General features: G+C 45.8%; 1 protein-coding gene across 2 annotated transcripts in view; it reads right to left on the reverse strand.

Annotated features, from left to right (window-relative positions):
* The window catches only part of acacb (acetyl-CoA carboxylase beta), a 107,841-nt gene that overhangs the window by 51,551 nt on the left and 28,932 nt on the right, over positions 1-27,358 (reverse strand). For both annotated transcript variants that reach the window (XM_084323682.1, XM_084323681.1), the window contains exons 7-25: positions 23,970-24,068; positions 23,492-23,601; positions 23,270-23,380; positions 22,108-22,317; positions 21,481-21,651; positions 20,944-21,105; positions 20,666-20,829; positions 18,832-18,982; positions 15,283-15,386; positions 13,996-14,077; positions 13,741-13,886; positions 12,753-12,903; positions 11,615-11,749; positions 11,363-11,509; positions 9,685-9,873; positions 8,576-8,676; positions 8,384-8,472; positions 1,212-1,336; positions 711-824 (exon numbers count right to left, since the gene is read on the reverse strand). In XM_084323682.1, coding sequence (XP_084179808.1) covers positions 711-824; positions 1,212-1,336; positions 8,384-8,472; positions 8,576-8,676; positions 9,685-9,873; positions 11,363-11,509; positions 11,615-11,749; positions 12,753-12,903; positions 13,741-13,886; positions 13,996-14,077; positions 15,283-15,386; positions 18,832-18,982; positions 20,666-20,829; positions 20,944-21,105; positions 21,481-21,651; positions 22,108-22,317; positions 23,270-23,380; positions 23,492-23,601; positions 23,970-24,068 — 2,561 coding nt within the window. The remainder of the gene's footprint in view (positions 1-710; positions 825-1,211; positions 1,337-8,383; positions 8,473-8,575; positions 8,677-9,684; positions 9,874-11,362; positions 11,510-11,614; positions 11,750-12,752; positions 12,904-13,740; positions 13,887-13,995; positions 14,078-15,282; positions 15,387-18,831; positions 18,983-20,665; positions 20,830-20,943; positions 21,106-21,480; positions 21,652-22,107; positions 22,318-23,269; positions 23,381-23,491; positions 23,602-23,969; positions 24,069-27,358) is intronic.

The following is a 27,358-nucleotide window of genomic DNA, read 5'->3' on the forward strand; positions in this document are numbered from 1 at the left end:
AAAAAATCAGCTAAAAACATTACTGTTTAAACAGGCCTTTGGGTAATGTTTGAGCTTCTCCTTCAGGTATAGAATATGTCTTTTGTTTTGTTTTGTTTCTCTGTGATGCATTGTGTTTTGTTCTGTCTTATCTCTTGAATGGTTCTTGCTTTTTATTTTATTTTATTTTATTTCTGCTGTATGTAAAGCACTTTGTGAGTTATCTCTGTGAAAAGTGCTATATAAATAAACTTTACTTACTTACTTACTTACTTACTTACTTACTTACTTACTTACTTACTTACTTACTTACTTACTTACTTACTTACTTACTTACTTACTTACTTACTTACTTACTTACTTACTTACTTACTTACTTACTTACTTACTTACTTACTTACTTACTTACTTACTTACTTACTTACTTACTTACTTACTGTTGGGGAGCAGCAGCTCATTTGCATTTAAAGCTACAGACACAGAAACAGCCTGTCGAGAACAGGACTGAGACAGAGGGGTGTAGAGTAGACGCATGCTAGAATGCATAATCTGAGGTATTTTCAGTAAAAAAACTTGTTTAAACAAAGACATGTTTTGGATCTATATTAACTTGTTGAAAAGGAGTATAATATGGGACATTTTAAGTAGTTAACTATATTTCACTATGGTGAGGTCATCTTAAATAATCTGAAACGGGCTGTATTCAACTATTCATCTATCTGAGGACTTACCTGTCTGGCTCGTAAAGCCACCTTGGAGTTTTCCATCTTGCTGAGCTGTGTGAGCTCGTTCAGGATGACCATCAGCTCGTCTGCTAGGGTGGGGTCCCTGCCACAAAGTTGGTCCTGATCAAGAGATTAACAAAGACACAGTCAGTTTCAATACGTTTCTTACAGAAATCACATGTAGAAAAGTTTAAGCAGAAGCCTTAAGTCAGTGTGTAGTTTGAGCAGAAGCCATAAGTCAGTCTGTAGTTTGAGCAGAAGCCATAAGTCAGTGTGTAGTTTGAGCAGAAGCCTTAAGTCAGTGTGTAGTTTGAGCAGAAGCCATAAGTCAGTGTGTAGTTTGAGCAGAAGCCATAAGTCAGTGTGTAGTTTGAGCAGAAGCCATAAGTCAGTGTGTAGTTTGAGCAGAAGCCTTAAGTCAGTGTGTAGTTTGAGCAGAAGCCTTAAGTCAGTGTGTAGTTTGAGCAGAAGCATTAAGTCAGTGTGTAGTTTGAGCAGAAGCCTTACGATGAGCATGGTGACCAGAATATTCTTCTTGGAGACTTGGGCGTGAGAGAAGATGTACTCCAGTACAGGCGCCATGTCAGGCTTGTGCTTCTCTCTCAGGTTGATCACACACTTGTCATAGTGAGCTGTTCATGAGAAAATGACAATTGTATAATATATATTACCTAATAAAACAGTTGTTAACACTTTGAGTGCCACGGACGCGTTGTCGTTAGCTATATAGCGTTTGTTTGTCGTATTTTTTTTATTAGTGATTTGAATTCATATTTCATCAATCGAGCCTCACGCTAGTGTTGCAGACTCTCTGAGCTCAATTGGGAAAATACCGCCCCCTATCGTCTCTCCCTGTGTAACTGGGGGGGGGTCAAGCCTCCTCATGTTACTTCTCCGGCGAGGCATCTGAAGAGACCCAAGTTGATCGCCGAGCCGGAAAACGCGCGGAATACATATTTACAGTACCCAACGCTGAATAAATAAACGCAATCGATATTTGGAATGGCGATGAGAAATTGGAATAATCTTTTTGGATAACATCTGATCTGAGGTAAGCAATTTATTTTACCAGTCTTGGGGTAATCGGATCTGTTTTGACCTATATATCAGCGTGTGCCCCATGTGTGTGTGTGTGTGTGTGTGTGTGCGCGCGGTGATCAGGAAATGAGAATATATTTTTCAGATAGCTTCTATAGCGTGCATAAGTACACATATACTATCGATAATCTAGCGTTTATTTGAAAACGATTCATAAATAGGCAGAGAAATTACAAAGTTTTTTGTGTATGCCAGAATATTCCAGTAAAGGGCATTTATCACGGAATCTATATATTTTCCTGAAAAACGAGGGCTTTTCAAAATGCTATAAAATGGAAATGAACAGATTAAAAAACAATCCGTCTCGACAATGTTGACTGCAAACAAGTCATTGATAAACAACGGGCAGATTAGACACATAGCCATAATTTAAGACAGAGATTATGCGTTCACAACGCTATCATTGAAGTGGGTGGTGGCATTCAACCATACTTTACCATGTTAACAAGTGGCACTGATAGTGTTAAGGTTGGTGAATTTTTGGATAATCTGGGGATTCGTAAAATAAGATATTCCTTTGCTTTATTGATCCTCTTGGGGAAATTCGAGGATCATAGCAGCATGGGGGAGTGGAGGTACAGGTATGGGCAGGGAAATAGTAGAAATATAGGCAATAAAATGTGATCCGAATATAAAAATATGAGAAAAGTAAACAGTGTAAACAATATAATTAACTCTGAATATGAAAATATGAGAAAATTAAAGTGTAAACTAGGGGTGTAACGGTACACAGAAGCCACGGTTCGGTACGTACCTCGGTATTGGGGTCACGGTTCGGTACGAGTTTGGTACAACAGAAAACAATTGCCCGCCATGCGTTGGACCCTGTCTGATATTGCAACGCCTCAATACCGCCGCCTGGTGGATGTCGGGCGAGTTACACTCCAAGCCAAACCGGAAGTGGCGCTCTGTGCATCGAGGAAATTCCTCTGGAATTTCCGTCAGGGCCTATAACTCGCGTTTTAGGAATTACTGCAGAAAACCTTAACCGTTTCCCAGCCAACCACGGACATGTCCGTGTTTCAGATCCAACGCTAGAGGGCCAACCAGCGGCACTGTAGAAGTACCCTACTCTTTGAATTCGAAAAAGTACATTACCGGCCAGATCCTCGTAGGGGCGCTGTCTCGATAATGCAGTGTTCCCTGTGGCAGAAGTTGTCTTGTTTTTTCTGGATCTTCAATGTAGTTTTCTGCTAACCTGAAGCTATGCCTGTAGCATGTAGCACGGAATACATTTTGGGACGCGGATTTCAGTGTGCAGTAAAGGAATATATGATCAGCCAATGGCCATATCGATCTACCAGATGGCGATCGATAACTGGGAAATCCTTTTTGCAGTCCAACCGGTCACAGGTAAGATCGATTTTACGTCAATTTCAGCTTCAGTTATTATAGGGGCGGTATATATTCCCCCGCAAGCTGAGGCCAAGTCGGCGTCCCAGCAACTGGCTGCATGGATTACGGAGATGGAGAATGCACACCCGGACTCTGCCCTCCTCGTAATGGGTGACTTTAACCACGTCAACTTGAGGAAGTCGGCACCCAGGTACAAACAACAAATATTCGCTGCTACCAGAGGCGAAAAAACACTCGACCAATGTTACTGTACAATTTCTCGGGCGTTTCACGCCGTGGTGCGCTCCGCTCTCGGTCAGTCTGACCATAATATGATTTTTTTAATCCCTCAGTACCGTCAGCAGTTAAAGACTATTAAAAGGACTGTCCGGCCTGTGAGGCAGTGGTCGACTGAGGCTGCTGATATGCTCAGCGACTGTCTGGAGCTCACTGACTGGTCTGTTTTTAGTGAAGCATGTGATGATTTGGATGAATACACTGACACAATATCCTCATACATCAACTTCTCGGAAGACAGGTGTATTCCATCAAAGATGATGACTGTCTATGGCAATAATAAGCCATGGTTTAATAAAGAGGTTAAAAGTCTCTGGGTTAAGAAGAATCAGGCTTTCAAAAGTGGAGATGCAGATCTCTCTAAAATTGCCAGGTATGAATTTGAACAAAGTGTGAAAACAGCTAAGGCTAAGTACAGAGATAGTCTCGAGGACAAATTGAAAGCTGGGGACGCAAAAGGGGTTTGGCAGGGTCTACATATGATTACTGGGTACAAGAATAAACAGTCAGCTCAGAATGCGGACCCCCTACTCCCTGAATTTTATTGCAGATTTGATGTGCACTCAGGTGATCAACCTAGGGTAGCTGATATAATGGGTCCTGTAACCCCCCCCCCCCCCCTTTGTAGTCGAGGAACACCAAGTCAGAGCCTTACTCCGCGAACAAAATGTTAGGAAGGCCGCAGGGCCAGACAATGAGTCTACTTTTACGCTGAAAAATGGTGCTGACCAACTTGCTACTGTTTTTACAGATCTTTTTAATTGGTCTCTCAGCACACTTAAAGTCCTGGCATGCTATAAATCTGCCATAGTCATACCTGTGCCCAAGAAATCTAGCACTGCTTGTCTGAATGATTACAGGCCCGTCGCTCTGACCTCTGTCATTATGAAGGTGTTCGAGCGGCTTGTCTGTGATCATTTATCTAGTATTGTTAAATTAGACATGTATCAGTTTGCTTATCAGCCCAACAGGTCTGTAGGGGACGCTGTATCTATGTGTTTACACACCATCCTGCAGCACCTGGAGGCCTCTGCCACTTATGTACCAATTTTGTTTATTGATTTTAGTTCAGCGTTTAACACGATTGTGCCTTTTAAACTATTTGAAAAACTTAAATTGCTCGGAATTGATGAGTCTCTGTGCTATTTTATTCTAGATTTTCTCTCAGACAGAGAACAAGTGGTTAAAATAGGTTATTTGTTCTCTAGATCCAGGACCTTGAACACCGGGGCCCCCCAGGGCTGTGTTCTCTCTCCTCTGCTCTACTGTCTACTCTATACACTAATGACTGTGCCTCCCACTCTGATTCTGTCCGATTTCTTAAATATGCGGATGACACAACAGTAGTGGGACTAATTAAGAACGGGGATGAATCGGCCTATAGAGCTGAAGTCGATAGCTTTGCTGTATGGTGCAAGGAGAACAACCTGCTTTTAAACATCTCTAAGACAAAGGAAATTATAGTTGACTTCCGGCGCGGGGAGGCAGTCCACCCTCCTCTGTACATAAACAGCCAGCAGGTGGAGAGGGTAGACAGTTTTAAATTCCTCGGCATCACCATATGTGATAATTTAAAATGGGAAGTTAACACCAGCCTCATAATTAGCAAAGCCCACCAGAGGCTCCACTCCCTGCGCCAGCTTAAACAGTTTGGTGTGTCCAGGGAGGCGATGCTCAGCTTTTATAGAGCCACTGTGGAGAGTGTCCTTACCTTCTCAGGCCATGGTTAGACTAGTGTATTTGTGGCGTTTTTTTATACGTTTTTGAATACGTTTCATGTCCCTATTACACAGAAATGCGTTTTTTGGCGTTTTTTTGTGGATACGGCTGAAACGCAAAATTGTGTTTGCGTTTTGGAGAAACGCTAAAAAACGCGCAGACAACAGCGTGTAGTCTGCATGAGCCGTTGTTGCGAAAACGCCCATGCGCAGTAGATACCATCTGCGTGCCCTTCCGGTGACAGAGAGCTGTCCCAAACCAAATAGCTGCAGCTACTATGTGTTGTCAAGTTATTGTTATAAGGACCCCAGTCCAAGCTACAACAGTCTGCATTCCCTTAACAATTGTTTGTATTGAGCCGTATTGTATTGTACCCATATGCAATATGTTAAAGAAAGTTTACATCCATTCATTCTGCTAGCATTACCGATTGGCACTGCCACTGGATAACATGAGCTAGTGTTAGCTATCAAACCCTGTTAGCTCAAAGCTCCTCTTTCAACTTAACAAGCATTAAACAAAATGGCCCAGTCATCTATTCACCTTTGTTTAATACACACAGCGTTGTCTCTAATGTTATCTAACCACTGATAGCTCCCGATATCATCAGTTTGGTGCTGGCTAAGTAGCGTGAGCTAACGTTAGCTTCTAGCCACAATGCTATACTGTTATAATGGCAAATTCCATTGACGTTAGCATGCAGCTAACAATGCTACCGATCGTTTTTTAGACTAAACTATCCGCTCTTGGTGGTCACTTGTGTTGATGTTAGTTTTGTTTCATCAACAAATGACAGGCAGAACACACAGTGAATGTATCCGTTTTGTTTATTGCACTTTTATTAGGCTTTGCTGAAAAAGAATTGCTGCATTGAGTAAATAGGCAAGATGGTGGCGCGGCATAGGCGCCTTTATTGACATTTTCTTTGCTGGAGCTTCCAGGAAGTGTATTGGCACATTCAAGTTCTGATTGGTTGAAATTGCCTTCATGTTTGCCACCTACTGCCACCTACTGCTTTGGCAGTGTACTACATCAGTGTGCTCGGGTGACAAAAACGGAAAAAAAACGAAAGTGTGACTCAAGGCGCACAACGTCGCGGCGAAACGCATATGACAATGATACGAAAATGAAACGAAAGGTGTAACCGCACCCTCAATGACTGTGTGGTACGGAAACACCACCGTCCATGATAGGGGACATTTAGAAAGAACTGTACGCACAGCGTCAAAAATCATCGGCTGTGGCCTCCATTTATGCCACACAAATCAGGCGGAAAGGGGAAAAGGTGATCAGGGACCCTTCTCACCCTGCTTACGACCTCTTTAACCCCCTTCCCTCTGGCAGAAGACTCAAGTCTCAGGTGCAGGACATCCCGTTTTAAAAACAGTCACCTGAACTCAAGTACAAATGTACAGGCACTTTGCACAACAAGGGCTAGCACCAGCCAACATGCACTTTAAGGCAATATGCACTTTAAACTGGAACACTGAGCAATTTATTTTAGGTACTGTAGCATTTTTCTCTTTTTAATTGTTTGTGTAAAACTTTTATTGTGGGGATTGTATTCTTGTGTTTTTATATTGTATGTTTTTTAACAATGTCTGTACTGTATGTGGCACCAAGACAAATCCCAATCAACCGTGTTGAAATGGCAATAAAGTTTCTATCTATCTATCTATTGGTCGGGCCTTGCTTTGATAGCGATCCACCCGGTCAGCGAATGAGGCTACTGAGGCTAATGCCGTTATTGGTAATCAATAATCAGAAACGACGTCTCCCCCCCCCCCCCCCCCCCCTTTCATGCATTCATGGTGGACCATCATATCGATCATATGCAGTTTGATTTTTAACTCTAGCTTCTCTATAGCCGAAATGCCATTGGATTTAACGTTACTAGCTTAGCGCCTTATATCTCGCCTTCCAGGAAATATACCAGCCCAAATCCCATATAACGCTTATATTCAAGATGCTATAAAATGGGAACGTATTGATGAAAAAATTATTTCTTTAAGCCATTTTGAAGGGACGGTTTATGGTCTCAATTGACAATGAGAATGGACAGATAGCAATACTATAAAGTATAGATTTAGCTCTACAAACAGCCTCACGAACTATGCAAGTCTGTTTTGAAATGCTGGCCGTCTAGAGTGATATTAGACTGCCCCAAATGGCCCTGAATGTGTTAAAAACATACTTATATTCACGACGGTATTAACACGACAATGTATGAATGAAAAAATATAACGTTCCCACATCCGGAACGATAGATACCCGATGTTGAATGGGCCATAGTAATGTCGATATAGCTATAATATTTAAAAAGTTATAGCCCTGCAAAGAAGGTAAACATCTCCATAGGGTTACAGCACTGGCGGACTGGGCCCAAGGATGGGTACAATGCATGGCGGACAATGTGTTAATATAATATTTATTATTATTATTATTATTATTATTATTATTATTATTATTATTATTATTATTATTATTATTATTATATTTTTTTATATTATATTTATTATAATTATTATTATTAAATAGAATAATTTTCTGTAGGAAAAGTATGTTTATTTTTTTTATTTGATCAGCTGTGCCTGTGAGTCCGGCAATGTATGGGGCTGCGGCACTGCAGATTTACCCTACTCGAGTCCGGCGGGGGAGAATGTTGGTGTGTTTGTTGGTGTGTTTCTTTCCATTGGTTTAATTTGGTTAACATTATTGGGCGAACAAGAAAACGAAAGAAAACTGTAAAATTGTAATGACCCTGCAGCTGTTCCAATGTAAATGTGCCTTTCTCCGTGCACTTTCGCCCGCTCTGAAGTCGGACTCGGTGTGCCCGGCCACGCGCGCTGTTCTCGCACGGACCTCGCGAGTGCCTGCATGTGCGACTGGTGTGTTTGCGCTGTGAGGCGTATTCTTCGTATGGCTGCACGTACCGCACCGTGACGGCCGTAAATTCGCGGGACCAATACACGTACCGTTACACCCCTAGTGTAAACAGTGTTGTAAACAAAGGTGCAGATGAGGGTCTGTATACCTTATCGGTTATATTATACGTTACAATAAATATAGGCAATAAACAATTTGTATCTGAATATACTGTATACTATGAGTAAGAGTAAAAGTAAACAGTATACACAAGGTGCCCTAACTGGCATGATATACGTCATACGTTGTAGCCCGTGCAGGTGGTTTTGGCGGTTAGGAGTCAGACCCACTGACTAAGTTCTCACCTTGCTGGAATTGCATCTCCACCTGTAGGTAGCGTTTCAGCAGGTCCAGGACCACACACTTCATGTAGCCTCGGATTCCACTGCGGTACCTGGAGAGCATTCATCAACTCAGTCAGTCACTCGTCCATCACAGCACTGGGATCTAACGAGTATTACTGTACCATGCAGTTCTACAAAAGGCACGGTTCTGACCTTTGCACCAGCTGTACAATACTCTGGGTGTTCATGAAGAACACCTCCCGGTCTGCCTTCCTCTGGAGGGTGGCTGCATGGCTGTCTAGAATATTGGCAATCTGGTGTGAAGGGGGGAAAGACATATCAGCAACCTTCTTCTGGCCCCATGCCACAGTGCCAAACACACAGAGGTTTCAATATTAGCCAGAGCTAATGTTAAATCAAATCAAATGTATTTGTATAGCCCGAGATCACATGGAATATCTTCTTGTACAAGTCAAGAAGAAACATCACAATAGATCAAAAACAAAAAACCACCATAAAACCAAATATACAACACTCCCAGACTTTCCTCAATGAAGATAAGGAACGACTCACTCAAAACCTAAAAACTCACACACAAAAAGCACCACAGGCGGTGTGGAGGAGAGAAACCTCAGCAGGGCCGTTCAAAGGGGATCCCCCAACTGGATGTCAGTGATAATATAGTGTTGCAATGGATGATATATGGATGGAGAATAGAACAGGTGAATAATTGGTAAGAGTATACAACCCTAACTAACCTTACTGTCATGCACTTGTCCTAATATACTAACCTACACTGTAGCACTCAACACTTTGATGAACATTGTTACTCAGCTGATAAGAGTTGTGCCAACTTGTAAGTCGCTTTGGATAAAAGCGTCAGCTAAATGACTAAATGTAATGTAAATGTAATGAAACACACATATATACATGGTAGCAGTAGTATCTAAGGTACATACTGTGCGATTTTTTTCTTTTATTCTATAAATAGAGCTGACATCTGAACTCCTTGCAGTGTGGGATGGGCACTGATATCAGCGCAGCAGGCTGCTATTTTTATGCACAAGGTCCAGAGTAGCACAGTCAGACCAGGTCCACACTATCAGTATACACTGAATACCACATTTTCAAAAACATCTGTATATGTGTGGACGGGGCCACTAGTCATGATGGCAGGAGTTTTCAAAAAGGTCTGTTTTCAATTACCTAAAACGCAGTTAGCATTGTGGACGAAAGGCCAAAACGCATAGAAAAAGCTACGGTCTCATGTATGTGTGGTCTAGGCCTCAGCTAGTATGTTATCAGTGTGTGGAGAAGCTCACCCTCTGGCTGGGGAACTGGCAGAGGACAGAGGTGATGTTGCTGGCGTACTGGGCCATGACCTTGCGGATGGCCTTCTCCACACCGGGGGGGATGCGGCCCGCGACACTGGTCATGATCTCCTGGAGCTCCAGCAGCGGCAGAGAGGGGTCCCTCAGGGTCCTCATCAGAGCCGGCACCCACTGTTTGAGCTGAGGAGGACAGAAGAGGGGTGTTAGAGGGGTCCCACAGGGTCCTCATCAGAGCCGGCACCCACTGTTTGAGCTGAGGAGGACAGAAGAGGGGTGTTAGAGGGGACCCTCAGGGTCCTTATCAGAGCCGGCACCCACTGTTTGAGCTGAGGAGGACAGAAGAGGGGTGTTAAGAGGGGTCCCACAGGGTCCTCATCAGAGCCGGCACCCACTGTTTGAGCTGAGGAGGACAGAAGAGGGGTGTTAGAGGGGACCCTCAGGGTCCTTATCAGAGCCGGCACCCACTGTTTGAGCTGAGGAGGACAGAAGAGGGGTGTTAGAGGGGTCCCTCAGGGTCCTCATCAGAGCCGGCACCCACTGTTTGAGCTGAAGAGGAGGACGGAGGAGAGATGTTAGAGACGTCCCAATCGGATATTTTAATTGATCAGTATCGGGTATATTAAGCAAGCTCAATCAAATTCAGATCCTTTTTTGTTCAAAAGATAAATGAAAACCAGTAAAGGAAAGCTGTGATGTAGGCGGCTGGGTGGCGTAGCGGAGATTGCGCTCGTCACCAATGCAAGAGACTCCGGTATCAAATCCCAGTCTCAGCATTGCCTTCGGCTTGGACCGGCCGTCGTACTGGCTCATTTGGCAGAGTCAGCGGGTGGAAGTCGATGGGTGGGGATTGGACGTTGTGGACAGCGACCCCTACAGGTCGGTTGGGAGAGACGCCTGCACAGCAGAGACAGGAAGTAGTGGGGGGGTGTGAGCCTCCCATGCGTTACACCTCGCCAATGAGAGTCCACGCTGGCAGGCGAAAAGATGCGACAGGCTGCCTCCTTGTGTGCCGGAGGGAACACGTGATGCAAGGCTTCTATCCTCTCTACAACCGACCAGTGGAGGGCATAGTCGAGCAACGTTCAAGACAGGGGAGGGGTGAATTGGATACACGAAATTGGGATGGGAGAAAAATAGAAAAATAAGGAGAAAAAGTGGATAAAAAAAGGAAAGCTGTGACGTAGGCCATTGTCTTCTTTAAGCAGAACTATTCAATTACCAAGCATATCTTACCTACATTGAAATGGTTTTACTAACTTTAATATACCTGAAGCGTGCACTGTGCTGCTATATTATCTAGGAAAATACAAATATCGTATTGGAACTCAGTATCAGCAGATACTCAATATAAAATAATTTGGATCGGGATCAGGGGCAGAAAAACCTGACCAGGACATCCCTCGACATCCCTCGTTCATGTTCAAAGTTACTTTAATGACCAGATGACGAGGTCAGCGGGATTTGCTTCCTGCACAGCATGATCAGGCACAGTCAGCTCAACGTTAAAGACAGGAGACAGTCACCATCGCCATCATATTAGACACAACGACTAGCTCTCTCCGAGAGCAACATACAGACGATAACATCCCAGATTCTTGCCATGTCTGTTTGATCAATTAAAAGACAAAGCTTAGAGACCCTGCAGTGGACAGAGAGGACTACACAGCACCTTGTTGCTGAAGTAGGGTTCTGCGAGGCAGTATCCGTCCATGACTTTAAACAGGTTCTCCAGCACGCTGTGGAACACCTGGTGCAGTTTCTCCCCCACCAGGGGCATGGGCTGCTGGGGCGGCAGGGAGGCCGTGTTCAGCTCCACCTGCGACAGAAGAACCAACAAAAACAAAGTAGTTCAAATAATCTGCAGTGAATGAAGTGATCCGTGAACGCCGTTGATGTTGTTATTAAAAAAAGGTTGACTTGCAGGATGGATACTGCTGGGGTCATCTAGTTCCAGATGGGCCACGATGCAGCCCGGCTCCAGGACCGCCCCGGACCGCTTCAGGAAGTGGATACAACCAGACTCCTGCACATTTAGAGTCATCACCATCTTCATCACCTGAAAGGACAGAGAGCACGTCAACAAACAAACAAACACGTGGGGGGGGGGGGGGGGGGGGACAGTGGCTCGGGAGATGGAGCAGTTGTCTGGTAATCCGGAGGTTCCCGGTTCGATTCAGTCTCCTCCCGGGCAGCGTGTCGAAGTGTCCTTGAGCAAGACACTTAACCCCTAACTGCTCCTGATGAGCGGGTTGGCACCTTGCATGGTCGCCTCAGCCGTCGGTGTGTGAATGTGTGAGTGAATGGGTAAAATCAGGACGCTCAATGTGGACTCTAACACTAACCCATCCCATTTATTACTAAAAGATTTGCACTACATCTCTACCTAATTTTTGCATTTGTTTGCATTTTGTACTTTCGTTTTGTACATTGTATATTTTGTATAGTGTTTGGTCTTTATTATTTTTACTGTATGAAGCCAGGATTTCCGATTAATTACCTAGACTGTGGCGGCCCGCCGGCGGAATAGTAATCCACTATATTTTTTTATTTTCTAAAAAATAAACCTCTCCTCGAGACACCCCAGCCGTTCCATGTATTTGTTAAATTCCACCACCAGCACACCTTGATTCAACTAATAAAGGGCTAGTTAAGTTGAATCAGGTGTGCTGGTGGTGGAATTTAACAAATACATGGAACGGCTGGGGTGCTTCGAGGAGAGGATTGGGAAGCACTAGTCTAGTCGATTTTGTGTTTTGAGCACAAAGTTCATCATAGATCTAGCCACTTTATTTTGCTCTCAAAGTGCACCAGATTGATGCATTTAACTTTAAAATGTACCAAAAAATATATAATCCGGGGGGGCATGCCCCCGGACCCCCCTTGAGGGTCAGAGGTTCACCCCCCATAGTCTCTGAAAATCCTGTGGGAAACACTGGAAGCACATTCTCAGGAGGCTCATACAGAACCAAAAATGTCACATGTACCTTATATGTGACAAATAAAACAAAACTTGAACTTGAACTACAGAACAAACTTCAATCAATTATTAAAACATTCACCTCAATCTCTGCATAGGCATGTCCTGCAGTGATATGGCCTCCATCCTCGATCATGTACTGGAGCAGTTTACCAGCAGAGGGCGACCTCAGCAATGTTGGATCCTTCTCCTTCTCAAACACACACGTCTTGTTGCCAACAGTAATACGGTAGCTGTGGGTAGAAATTATAATGCAGATAAATTTAATCTGGCCCATGATGCAATGCTTTCAATCACACCATTTTGTGTCCCCTGGTGAAACATTAAAATTAAAACAAATTACTGCTAGCAGAGGCCAAAATGGCCACAGCAAAATATACACAGATGTGACCTTGTGGTGTCAATTGAAAGCAAAGGTTTTATTCAGACTGCCAACCCAAATCAATGTTTCGATTGTATCCAGATTGATTTTAGAAAGTCTGGACAGCAAAAAAAACATATGGAATGAGATCTTTGCAAATTGGATCCAAACCACATTTGGAGGTGGTTTGAAATGTGATTCCAATCAGATTTCTACAGATACATCTCAGTCCAGACGCTCTGGCTGCCAGATTTCAAAGTGTCTTTTGAGTCACTCGCAACATCGTAAAATACAGAGGACAGTCCGTGGACAGATGCTGAAACAAATTGTCTGCTGGCACTTAGTGGCTTCTGTACAGGCAAAGGTGGAAGGAATGTTTCCGCGTTGGAAAGCTGTGTCACCAGCGCACGTAGTTACTGGCACCATGTCGTTGCGGTTATTCTACCGTAATTGTCTGTCCGTTAATCAAATTCCTTGTATGTGTAAGCTACTTGGCAATAAAGACCTTTCTGATTCTGATTCTGAGAGAGATTGACGACATATCTGGACACACAAATCCGATCTGATCTCTTGTCAAATAACAGCGTGGGCAGTCTTGTCTTAAAAATCTGGATTTGCCAGCAGTCTGAACAAAGCCTTACAGTCTCATGGCCACAGTCACAGTCTAAATCTGGTTGCCATAAATCTGTGGAGAGTCAGGAAGCCTCACTTGTCCACTTCCTCCTTCATGTAGGTGGTGTGACTGCTGCCGTCGTAGGAGAGCAGGAGGCCGCCGTCACTCAGCCGGTGGACGTCGATGTCGATGTCTGAGGCGTTCATGATGATGACGTAGGTCGTGGGGGACTGGCGGGACACCTTCCAGAAAACACAGACCAGAGGTTACTATGGCTTTAAAGGGGGGGGGGGGGGGGGGGGGGCAGGATGTGCAGTCGAACAGGGAAGATGAGAAGGTTGATGAAGATACCTTGAGGCAGTATTTGACCCCCTCGTATATCAGGTCCACGTTCACAGCGTTGAGTAGACTTGCTGCAGGCAGTACTTGGCCCCTACATGTATAGAAATCACACATTGATCTTAAAAAAAAGGCCCAATCTGTGATCCAGATTTAAACAAATGGGTAACCCCCACCACTTTAATTGCATTTGGGGCATGTTGTGGCTGTGAAAGGTTTGTTTACATTTGGTAACGGTCGTAAACACTGGAGAAAACAGACCTATATTCCGATTTACAAAAGCTTTACTTTCCATTTACAGATCAAACTCTTCCAAGAATGTGGCGGTCAAGTGGCGTAGCGGAGATTGCGCTCATCACCAATGCAAGAGGCAAGTAGGCATTGCCTTGGCTTGGGCTGATCGCTATACTAACTCGTTTGGCTGGGTGGAAGCCGTGGGTGGGAAACTGGCGTTGTGGACAGCGACGCCTACAGGTCAGGTCTGGGCGCTTGCTCAGCGGAGGCAGGACTTGAGGAAGGCAGCATGACCTCCCACGCGTTACACTTCACCAATGAGAGCCCTCGCTGCCAGGTGAGAAGAGAGCCACTGGCTGTCGCCGCACGTGTCGGAGGAAGCGTGCGGATACTTCAGGGTTCCCTTGTACCGACCAGTAGGAGAACATGCGCACAACAACCAGGTAGGGGAGGGGGGGGAATTGGCACAACGACTAAATTGGGACGGGGAGAAAAACAGAGAAAAATAGGAGAAAGAGAGATAATTTTTTTTTTAAACTCTTCCAAGAATGCATGTGAATTAGGGCTGTCCCCGACTAAGGATTTGGATAGTCGACTATGATTGGCCAACATTTGCCGTTAGTCGACTATTAGTCCAAAAAAAAATGTTTTACAAAAACTATAATGTTTTTTTTCTTTTATTTTTATTTTTTTATCATTCCATTTGGGCTGTGGGGGGTGCTTAATGTCTGAAGGAGTCGACTGAAGGCTTCTTGTCCTCTGCAAAAGCATGCAATTGGTCCACAGATGGATACATCTTGATATTTGTCTACTCTAGTGTGTTCATTAGATGGGTGAAATCCTCTTTCAGTGCCTCTGTGCCTGTTTTCGTAGGCAGTTAGCCTCTGGTATGCGTGCCATTAGCGTTAGCCACACTAGCGTTAGTCGACTACAACTCCTTTCGAACGATTAGTCGACTAATTGACTAATAGGGGTCAGCCCTAATGTGAATATACTCAACATATATATGGTCAAATAAACCACGGACTGGGGCTTTAAAAAGGCATAAGGAAGTGTACCGCTGACCTTTCCAGTGAGTGCAAGAAGTCAGACATGCTCTTTCTGATGTTGGCGTCAGCAACATGCAAACCCCCACAGACGACACCGAGCATGGTGTCTGGTCTCTCGGCCTGGAGGAAGACAGGAACCGCACAATATAATTTACATTTACATTTAGTCATTTAGCTGACGCTTTTATCCAAAGCGACTTACAAGTTCTGTAGGACAAGCCATCAGGAAGGGCACAACTCTATCAGCTGAGTAACAATGTTCATCAAAGTGTTGAGTGCTACAGTGTAGGTTAGTTTATTAGGACAAGTGCATGACAGTAAGGTTAGTTAGGGTTAGATATATTTTTAAATTTTTTATTCAGATAATGGTTGAAGAAGTGCGTCTTTAGTCGACGGCGAAAGATTGGACGTGTTTCGGCTGTCCTAACTGGGGTGGGTAGTTCATTCCACCATTGTGGGGCAAGGACTGAGAATAGGAGACTTCTCTTTGATGACCCTCCCGGAGCTTGGATAGGAGTAGGTCTGAGGCGGCCAGAAGATGCAGAGCGTAGGGGTCTTGAGGGTGTGTAGTTAGAGACCATTGACCGGAGGTAGGCGGGAGCGGTTCCCTTTGCCGCATGGTATGCTAGGTCGAGGGCCTTGAAGCGGATTTGTGCAGCAATGGGGAGCCAGTGCAGGTCCCTAAGAAGTGGGGTGACATGGGCCGACTTCGGTAGGTTTGAGATCAGGCGGGCCGCTGCGTTCTGAATGAGTTGAAGAGGCTTAGTGGCAGTGGCTGGGAGGCCAGCGAACAGTGTGTTGCAGTAGTCGAGGCGGGAGATGACTGTTGATTGGACGAGGAGTTGGGTGGCTTCTTTTGTCAGGAAGGGGCGGATCCTTCTGACGTTGCTCAGGAGGAATCTGCAGGTTCTGGTTGTCGCTGCGATGTGAGCAGAGAAGTTCAACTGGTCGTCGAGGACAACGCCAAGGTTCTTGGCGGTCGGGGACGCGGTCACAGCTGCATTCTCGACTGTGATGGAAAGGTCGGTCAGGGGGGAGGATTTGGTCGGCAGGTGGAGCAATTCTGTTTTGCTTAGGTTCAGTTTGAGGTGGTTGGTCGTCATCCAGGCGGAGATGTCGGACAGACAGGCCGAGATCCACTCAGAGACGTGGATATCTGAGGGAGGGAAGGAGAGGAAGAGTTGAGTATCGTCGGCATAACAATGATAGGAGAAGCCATGAGAAGTGATAATGTTACCCAGTGATTTAGTGTAGAGCAGGGGTCTCAAACTCGCGGCCCGCGGGCCAATTGCGGCCCGCTGGATGATATTTTGTGGCCCCCTACTTGATAAAGTTTAGTGTTAGTGCGGCCCGCGCGCAACTGTTTGCCGAGTCGTTACGCGAGAGTTGGACGTTTTATTTATTTTATCACTTGTAGGCGACCATAGCGCAGGCTCATGACAGCAACGTTACGTTAGTGACTTGGTTGAAACGTGATTCCGGAGTGATATCAAGTAAAGTGGAAGGCAAATGCATCCTCGCTATCTCCTCTGACTGCGAGCAGTGCTCTGCATGTCCGGCTGCACTGCCACAATGGTCTGTGTCTGTGTACTCTGCTCTGGTCCAATCACATTCAGCGTCCCGTCAGCATTTTCCCCCCCACCCACAGTCTGCGAATCAGATGCAGAGTAGGGCGGGTCTTAAACAGTCCGAGTCAGAGCAGAGTTGACAGCGCATCTCGCTCCCAGTTTTATCTCCGTGAGATAAATGTAGCTAGTAGTTTCGCCAGCAGGCAGCCAGCAGAAAAATATGGCATGTTCAAAGATGGTCAGTAAAAGAAAAGTCGACTGCAATTCAAAGGTGAATGGACTGAAAAGTCCCAGCACCAAACCAATGTGACTAATATGCCAAGAAACGGTAGCTCTTGTGAAGGGTGGCAATTTGAAACGCCGCTACGAAACAAAACATTTAATGCAACCTTTCCTCAAAATTCAGTGCTAAGAACCACAAAAATAAATGGAATGAAATCATCATATCAAGCTGCAAGCAGAATTATTGTTAAATCTATGTCACAACGAGAAGCAACCAAGTCCTCACTCAGTGCTCAGTGGCATGGGTGTTGGCTAAACACAAGAAGCCATTCTCTCTCTCTGATGCATACATAATAAAGTGATGGAGACCATGTTTGAAGGCAAACAAAAGCAAATCCCCCTCAGACCGCACAGCAACCAGAATAACTGAAATACTGGCTGGTGATTTGATTAAACAGCTTTGTGATAGAATAAAAAAATGCACAGTGCATTTCCATAGCTGTGGATGAGTCCACTGACACCACTGAGAAGAATACTTGAACCCCTTTTTTTGTGGAATATTTGATGCGGCCCAGCCTCACCCAGACTGTACCTCCAGCGGCCCCCAGGTAAATTGAGTTTGAGACCCCTGGTGTAGAGGGAGAAGAGAAGGGGTCCTAGAACCAAGCCCTGGGGGACACCCGTCCGCAGGGGGCGGGTGGCCGACAGGGTCCCTCTCCATGACACTTGGTAGGAGCGGTCATTGAGGTATGATGTCAGCCATGTCAGCGCAGAGTCAACCACTCCCATTCCTGCGAGGGCCGCGAGGAGGATCTGATGGTTGACTGTGTCGAAGGCTGCAGATAGATCTAGGAGAATCAGGACAGAGGAGAGGCCTTTCGTTTTTGCTAAGTGAAGTGCCTCTGTGACTGCAATGAGGGCCGTTTCTGTGGAGTGGCCAGTCCGGAAGCCAGACTGATTAGGGTCTAGGTCGTTCTGTAAGAGATAAGCAGTAAGTTGGTTGGATACAGCACGTTCAAGTGTTTTAGAAAGGAAGGAGAGAAGAGAGACAGGACGGTAGTTGCCTATGACGGTGGGGTTCAGTTTTTTTTTATGAGCGGCGTGACTCTGGCTTGTTTTAGGGAGGTGGGGACCACCCCCGAGTTGAGTGAGGAGTTGATGGTTGCAGTTAGGAATGGGAGGATGTCCGGTGCTATGGTCTGGAGGAGTGGGGAGGGTAGCTGGTCCAGCTGACATGTAGTCGGACGGTTCGACGTTACCAGTGTCAGGGTCTCGGCTTCTGTAATGGGAGAGAAAGATGACAGAGTGAAGGATGAGGTTCTCGATTCAGCATTTGGAATGGGTGGGGGTTGGGAGAAGGAGCTGCGGATGTTCTCCACTTTTTCCTCAAAGAAGATTGCGAATTATCCATAATTTGATATATGGGCGAGAGGTGCACTCACACCACTTTTTGCTAACAAAATCAGCACGTTGGTTGATACAGACCATTTTTGACCAATTGTGTGGGAAAGCATTCTTATACGGACAGTTACATTATTAACTTTAAATCAAATCGCAACCATCCATTGTACTTTCTAATGTAACTGAAAGACAAATTATTTGATTATCATCAAATACCATTGTGCAGGTACAAATTTATTGGTTTATTATCGACACAGAGTGCAAGTATTTTAGCCTGGTATCAGGTCGATACCCGATACTGGCATCGGTATCAGTGCACCTCTGGTTAGGAACTTACAGCATGTGATTTTGTCTCCTTAAACCCCTACAGGTACCTGCACTTTCTCTGCGATGAGATGATCCAACCAGCCGGTGTCGATGTCATTGTTCCTAAAGCTCTCCGTCTCCAGCAGCTTGATGAGGTATTCAACTGTGGTCCTGAAGTCTCCTCTGATAGACAGCTCCTTCATGGCCACCACCATGTTCCTGCACCACAGGAGACATGCCATCCATGTAAACCACTCTTCTTGCATAAAACTGCTTCAAGGATCTAACTGCTTCAAGGACCTAACTGCTTCAAGGACCTAACTACACCAAGGACCTAACTACACCAAGGACCTAACTGCTTCAAGGACCTAAGTACACCAAGGACCTAACTACACCAAGGACCTAACTGCTTCAAGGACCCAACTACACCAAGGACCTAACTACACCAAGGACCTAACTGCTACAAGGACCTAACTGTGTCAAGGACCTAACTTATCCAAGGACCTAACTTCTCCAGGAACCTAACTGCTCCAGGGACGTAACTGCTTCAAGGACCTAACTGCTCCAGGAACCTAACTGCGTCAAGGACCTAACTTCTCCAAGGACCTACTGCTAACTGTTCCAGGGACCTAACTGCTTCAAGGACCTAACTACACCAAGGACCTAACTGCTCCAGGAACCTAACTGTTCCAGGGACCTAACTGCTTCAAGGACCTAACTACACCAAGGACCTAACTGCTCCAGGAACCTAACTGCTTCAAGGACCTAACTACACCAAGGACCTAACTGCTCCAGGAACCTAACTGCTCCAGGAACCTAACTGCTCCACCTAACTACACCAAGGACCTAACTGCTCCAGGAACCTAACTGCTCCAGGAACCTAACTGCTCCACCTAACTACTCCAGGAACCTAACTGCTCCAGAAACCTAACTGCTACAAGGACCTCACTGCTACAAATTCCATATGACATTGTGCAACATGGCTAATGAAGCAACTAGTCCATGAGGCATGAACCACAATTCGCGCTTCATACATCTACATGGATTTAGCGCATCTACTCCTGGTTGAGCACAGACTTTTTAATCTACTAATAAACTGAAATCTGCACTATAGAACAGTGGCACCCTGTGGCTGTGAGAGGTAACTGCATGGTATTTAAACAGAGTATGAGAGAAAACAAAATAAATCTTTTCAAGCTAGGTCATTTTAGGCTCTGTTTTACATTTGTGTGTCACGTGTAATGCTCTAGAAATGAGACCATAGCCTTTTTTCTTTTATCTTTTCCCCCCTCCTTTTTTCCTTCGATTTTCTCCCATCCCAATGTTAGTCGTTATGCCAATTCCCAATCCCCTTCCTGGTCGCTGCGCACTTACCCCCCACAGTCGGTCTGGGAGAGTGGAGGCTACCACGTGCTTCCTCCGACACACGTCCAGCCAATCAACCGCTTCTTTTCACCTGGCAGCGCGGATTCTCACTGAGAGGGCGTAGCGTGTGGAAGGATCACACTATCCCACTTAGATCCTATCCGCGCTTAGCAGGCGCCCCGACCGAACTGTAGGAGTCGCTGTTTACAACGACCTGGACCCACCCCGCCAGCTTCTCCCACCCTCTAATACTGCCAATTGTATTAGTGTGAACGGCCAGCCAAGCTGGTGACAACACCGGAGCTGTGAGCTGGATACGAACAGGCGGAGACCGTAGCCTTTTATGAATTTCGCGTCACTGGTCGTACCTGACCAGAAGAGGGTGTATGTGAAATGTCACTGTGTTTCATGCATTGTTTTGTCAGCCCAACTCCATGATTTAGATAGCTAAATAACAAAGCTATATCTTTTCACGAAAAAGTTACAGTGTGCAGATTCATTCAACCATCATGGCAACAGAGCGACGGGACGACTTACGAGATGGCTTCCTCTCGGTTCTCCCCCCAGGAGAAGCAGTGGCCGAACTGAGAGTCTGCAAACTCATGCAGGCCACCCGTGGCCCCGACGCTGAAGTAGCCCCAGACATTCTTACTGCTGCGGAAGTTCAGCTCCTGCACGGTGCCTGAGCTGGGCTTGAACCCCTGCGAGTGACCACAAGAACAAGCCAGTCATCCGACAAGAAATCGCAAAAAAATAAATAAAAAAATAAGAAAATAAATACCACATCAATATTGAATGAGATCAGCCGGTCTCACCTCATCGGGGTTCTCGCTGGTGATCCGGGCAGCGATCACGTGTCCCCTTGGAGAAGGCACGCACTCTGGGGCCTCGAAGTTAATGATGCTGTCGCCCCACGGAGCCTCCCCATAAAGCATGCGGATGTCCTTTATTCTGTGCAGGGGGATCCCCATCGCAATCTGTCAGGGACCACACACTGGATTAACACGGTGCATCTATATAGCGATATCTTTGTAGCGCTATCTATAAAGTGCTTTACAACTTGTGCCTCACGTTCACCCACACATTATCACGTTCACACACCAACGGCAGAGGCAACCAAAGTGTCCTGCTCAAGGACACTTCGACCTGCTGCTGGGAGGAGCCGGAATCGAACCAGGAACCTTAACGATTACCTTCCTGAATTTCCCCTAGGGGATGAATAAAGTATCTACCGGTATCTATCTATCTACCGGATGAGCCACAGTCGTCCTCATGTGACCTCTCACTTGGTCACAGACCGCCATTCCTCACATAGAGAGTGAGAGAGTGCTTCTTCAGTGAGGGCAGGGTACCTGAAGCTGGGCGGCGGGCAGGTTGACGTCTCCGATCATCTCCGTACAGGGGTGCTCCACCTGCAGGCGAGGGTTGAGCTCCAGGAAGTGGAAGCTCCCGTCCTCAGAGTACAGGTACTCCACGGTTCCTGCGCTCACATAGCCCACCATCTTAGCCAGACGCACTGCATACTGGTGCGGAGAGAAAGAGGAACACTCTGAACACGTGATACTAGTCTATACCGGGACAAATTAAGTGAATTAAATTAGCCACAAAGGGGTGTGAACTGTGGGGAAAAAAATATCTATGCATTGATGTGAATACAATAATAACTGGACAGTAGAAAAGTAAAAATAGGCAGTGTAAACAATATAGGTAACTCTGAATATACGCATATGAGGAAGTAGGCAGTGTGATCAAAGGTGCAAAGGTGCAGATAACACTTAGAATCTGAATGTATACTATGAGTAAGTAAAGTATACAGTATATACAGGTGGAGTATACATAAGGTACTCTAACTGCAGTCATACAAGTCATACGTTGTAGTCCGTGCAGTTTAGGTGGGACACACTTAGTGATCAGACATTCCTAGTAGTTCTCGAGTCGTTACACCTCTATCACCACTACACGTTTACAACACAGCTCACCCCTTCCATCTGCTCCAAGGTGGCGGAAGATGCTATGGTGGCGGGAGCCTCCTCTATGATCTTCTGGTGTCTCCTCTGGATGGAGCAGTCCCGTCCGAACAGGGAGATGGCGTTGCCGTACTGGTCGGCCAGGATCTGCACCTCCAGGTGCCGGGCGTGCTGGGCCAGCTGCATGATGAATATGGGCGAGCCGGGAACCTCAGCCTGCACCTGCGTTCAGGAGAGGAAACGCGACCTCAAGCATTAGTGACGCCATCTTGACACCATTAGTGTCAATGGTGTGGCCATCACAGAGAAAGGGGCACTTCACCTAAAAAACAATGCTGATTTATTTTGCACATAATCTCACAAACATCCAAAAACGCTTAATAGTTTTGCACACATGAATTTAGTTTGAGTTATTCTATGAGTTTGAATATGGCCAACAGTGATGTCATCTGGGAAACTGAATCCTTGTGTTGTGTTAATTACAGCACCATGAAATGATGTAGAATGAAAACATAGCAATACCTTGCCTTATGGGGACTGCAATGGGGACTGTAATTAACACAACACAAGGATTCATTGTCCCCGATGACATCACTGGTGGCCATATTCAAACTCATTTACTCTCAATAAGTGTAAAACTAAAAGAATGTGTGCAAAACTGTTTAGAATGTTTGGATGTGTGTGAGATTATGTGCAACATAAATCAGCATTGTTCTTTGGTGAAATGTCCCTTTAAAGACACAGCACTGAGGTGTTTAAAGGTGCACTAAGTAAGATCTTCTATCTTTTGAAATGTGGACTCAACCACATACAATAACAATGGAAGAAGCACATTGTTTAGTGGTTTGAGGCTACAATGAATGAATGCATGAATGATGGCCCAATGAAACGAAGACCATATAGACTCCACTAATGATAAGAGAATCGTAGTTTATGCAACTTAAAAGTAAAATAATCGGGGCGCCCTCTTGGTGCACCGCATAGTGCCTTGCACACCTACGCGGCCGTCCCGGGTTCGCCTCCCGCTCCCGGTGACATTTGTTGCATGTCTTCCCCGCCTCTTCTCCCGTTCATCCTCTCCTCCTCTGTCGGTCATGTCTGACCATGAAAAGCAATAAATGCAAAAAAGATGTATCTTTAAAAAAAAAAGTTAAATAATCATGAAAAGACAAACCTGTCTAAAGAAGTTTGGAAAGTCCTCGACACTTTCCACCTTACGGATCCCCTTCCCCCCGCCTCCCTCGGAGGCTTTGATCACAACCGGATAACCAATCTTCTCTGCTCCCTTTGAAGGATAGAAAAATAGATTTGAAACAACAAGAGATGTCTCCAGAGGCAAGAACAGAACAGAACGCCCCAGGCTGGGAGGATAATGACGCCTGCTGTTCATGCGTACCGCTAACCCGTCGTCTACATCACGCACGCAGCCGTGGATATAGACCTCGGGGGGAACACTGATGATATGACCCAGCTTCTGGTCCTCCTCGTCCCAGTCCACCCTTAACCCTGACACGGAGAGAGAGAAACACGGCGTTACATACACAGTGGAAACACACACACAGTGGGATCACAGTGCGGCAAAGACCTTGCAAATACACTGATACAGGGAACCGAATACAAGCTGGAAACATTCTCATTTCATCAAAACATATATAATGCAGTCAAGTGAGTCTGTTTTGATCCACGCACATTACGGTCCAATCCACAGTATGTTATTATGATCTACCTTACCGGCCACTATGGCAGTTCTATGAAAGTTATTTTCTATTCTAAAAAAATACGTCTGTACAGTAAAAGTTAAATAGTGGGTAATATTTTGGTATGAAATAGTTCCGGTCAGGTCATATGAAACAGTGAGGATCATCATGTATCACCTGATCCGCTCCAGGGCAGGGTGGGAATGTCAGCGCTCTGTGCCACGATGGCAGATGCCACCTTATCTCCCAAAGCCCACATGGCCTTGCTGGACGGCCCTGAGAGTGGGACAAGAAACAACCGTCGTCATCACCGACCCTCCGGCGACTCGATGCAGCTGTAAACAAACCCATCTGAAACTAGGAAAGGTGCGCTCAGTAGAGCATGTATGCCAACGCTGACAGACACACTGACTGCACTCCAGTTATAGTTATTAGCACCAGACGGTAACAGGAAGCATAGGAGAGCGGTCAGTCTTTTTGTTCGTGTCTTTGAGTCCGGCGTGCCACCTGGTGGAGATCTGCACTCTACTGAGCGCACCTTTCTAGTATCGGTTAGTTATTAAGATCCTGTAAATGCTCACATGTTGATTTAAATTGTATGAATGAATACATTAATACAAAACAACATTACGTCATCAAAACAACCCACATGTGCGTTCTGTCTGCCTCCGCCCCCTTCCCAAAGCACACCAGTCTGACCAAATCCAACCACATCTCAAATTTGCTCTGTTTAACACCCGATCACTAAATAAAGATAAAACCCCTCTACTCAATGAATTCATTAGACAATAACCTGGACTTTCTTTGCTTAACGGAAACATGGCAAAAACCCCTGGATTATTATTTTCTTAATCAGACCACCCCTGATGGCTACTTCTACATGGTCAAACCACGCCTCCAGAGGCGTGGAGGTGGAATAGCCACATTCCACAAAAGAAGCATTGGCACAAGCAATATTACCATCCCAGCTGCCTCCTCATTTGAACACCTTGCTTTTAAACTGTCTGGTCCCAAACCCCTAGTCACTGCAGTCATTTACCGGCCCCCCAAACCAAACCCAACCTTCCCCTCTGACCCGTCTGAATTCCTGACACAACTCTGTGCTATCTCTCCATCCATCCTTTTAATCAGTGATTTCAACATTCATGTTGATACTTCGGACTCCAAAACCTCCACAGAATTCCTGGACATTTTAAATTTTTTAATCTCACCCAGCATGTTGATTTTCCCACTCATAAGAAAGGTCATACACTGGATCTGGTCTGCACATCTGGCATCTCCATCAGTAATCTCACCTGCTCCGACCTCACCATCTCTGATCATCTGGCTATCACCATGGACATTCTCATCCCTACTCCCCCAATCAAGCAGATGCGTTCCATAACATTCTGTAATGTCAAATCCATCCATCCCTCCTCTCTCTCCTCCCTACTGACTGACACCATCCCTGATGCCTCCCTCTTACAGCATGGCTCCCCTACAGACCTGGTCAACATCTACAACAACACTCTCTCCTCCTGTCTCAATCAGCTCGCCCCAATCAAAACAAAGTCTGTCTCCTTCACTCACTCCGCCCCCTGGTACACCGATCACCTACACCACCTTAAATCCAAGGGCCGCCAGCTCGAACGGCTATCCAATAAAACCGGTCTCACTGTCCATAAAGAGGCCTACAGAAAACATCAACAGCTCTACAAAGACGCCCTCAACTCTGCACGCTCCTCCCACTACTCCGCTATCATACAGTCTGGCAGCAACAACCCCAGGACTCTGTTTTCCACCATCAACACACTTCTTAAACCCTCTGACACAATCTCCTGTTCCTTCACTGTCAGTAAATGTGTCTCCTATCTGTCACATCTCCAAACAAAAATTGACAAAATCCACACCCAACTAACAATTGCCTCCGCCAACACATCTCCCCTCCGGATTCAACCCCCCCTCCACCGCCCAACCCCCCTTTTACATCCTTCACTGAAATCACCGCATCGGACCTATCCTCCATTCTCTCTACAATGAAAACTTCAACCTGCATCCTGGACCCTATCCCCTCCATCCTAGTCAAGGCTCGTCTCCCTGCCCTTTCTCCCCTAATCACCTCCATCGTAAACTCCTCTCCGACCACTGGCCTATTTCCCCCCGCCCTCAAAATTGCTTCTGTCACCCCCTTACTAAAAAAAGTTAAAAACCCGGTCTCAACCCTGAAACCCTTGATAATTTCCACCCCATTTCCAACCTCCCCTTCCTCTCAAAAATAATTGAGCAAGCCATTGCCTCTCAATTAAAATCCTACCTCGACAACAATAACTTTTATGATACATTTCAATCCGGATTCCGCACCAAACACAGCACCGAAACTGCTCTTCTAAAGGTCACAACGACATACTCCTCTCTGCCGACTCTGGTTCCCTCTCCATCCTCATTCTCCTAGACCTCAGCGCTGCTTTTGACACCATCAGTCACCCCATCCTCATCACTCGTCTCCAGTCCTCCATTGGCAGCTCCGGAATCCCCCTCACCTTGCTCCAATCATACCTCTCACACAGGCACCAATTCATCTCTATCAACAACTGCAAATCCCCCACTGCCCCCATCACTCATGGTGTCCCCCAAGGCTCAGTACTTGGTCCCCTGCTCTTCATCCTCTACATCCTTCCACTTGGTCTGATTATCCGCCAACATGGCCTCCGTTTTCACCAAGACTATCACTCCAGCCACTCTTTCCACCCTCACCACCTGCCTCACAGACATCAAAACATGGATGCAAAATAACTCTCAAATTAAACTGCAATAAATCAGAAATCATCATTATCGGTCCAAAATCCCTCACCAGCCACACCCAGGATTTCACCCTAAATATTGATGGTTCCATTGTCACCCCCTCCACTCACATCCGTAACCTTGGCATTATCCTGGACTCCACCCTTTCTTTCCTCCCCCATGTGAACCACATAACCAAATCGGCCTTCTATCACCTCCGGAACATTGCTCGTCTCCGCCCCTCCCTATCACTCTCCGCTGCTGAAACACTGGTTCATGCATTCATATCATCAAGACTAGATTACTGCAACAGCATCCTCTACGGCTCACCAAACACTATTCTCAATAAACTCCAATATGTCCAAAACTCTGCTGCCCGCATGCTCACCTCCACCTGTCGCTCTGATCACATCACCCCTGTCCTCCACGACCTCCACTGGCTTCCAATCAAATACAGGATACATTTTAAAATACTACTCATCACATTTAAAGCCCTCAACAACCTTGCCCCTCCCTACCTGTCCGACCTCCTCCACCGTCACACGCCCACCCGTCGCCTTAGGTCTGCAGATGCCAACCTCCTAACACCTCCCACGACCAAGCTCCGGACCTGGGGCGACAGGGCCTTTGCTGCTGCTGCCCCCTCCCTCTGGAATGCCCTCCCCAGCCATATCCGTGATGCAAACACCCTGACATCTTTTAAATCAGCCTTCAAAACTCACCTTTTCAATCTTGCTTTTGACCTCTAATTCTGTCGGTTTTATTTTATTTTGTCATGTATTATTTTTGTTCAGTTTTTGTTCTTT

This window comes from Notolepis coatsorum, assembly GCF_963971535.1.
Source record: "Notolepis coatsorum genome assembly, chromosome: 10".
NCBI classification, from domain to species: domain Eukaryota; kingdom Metazoa; phylum Chordata; class Actinopteri; order Aulopiformes; family Paralepididae; genus Notolepis; species Notolepis coatsorum.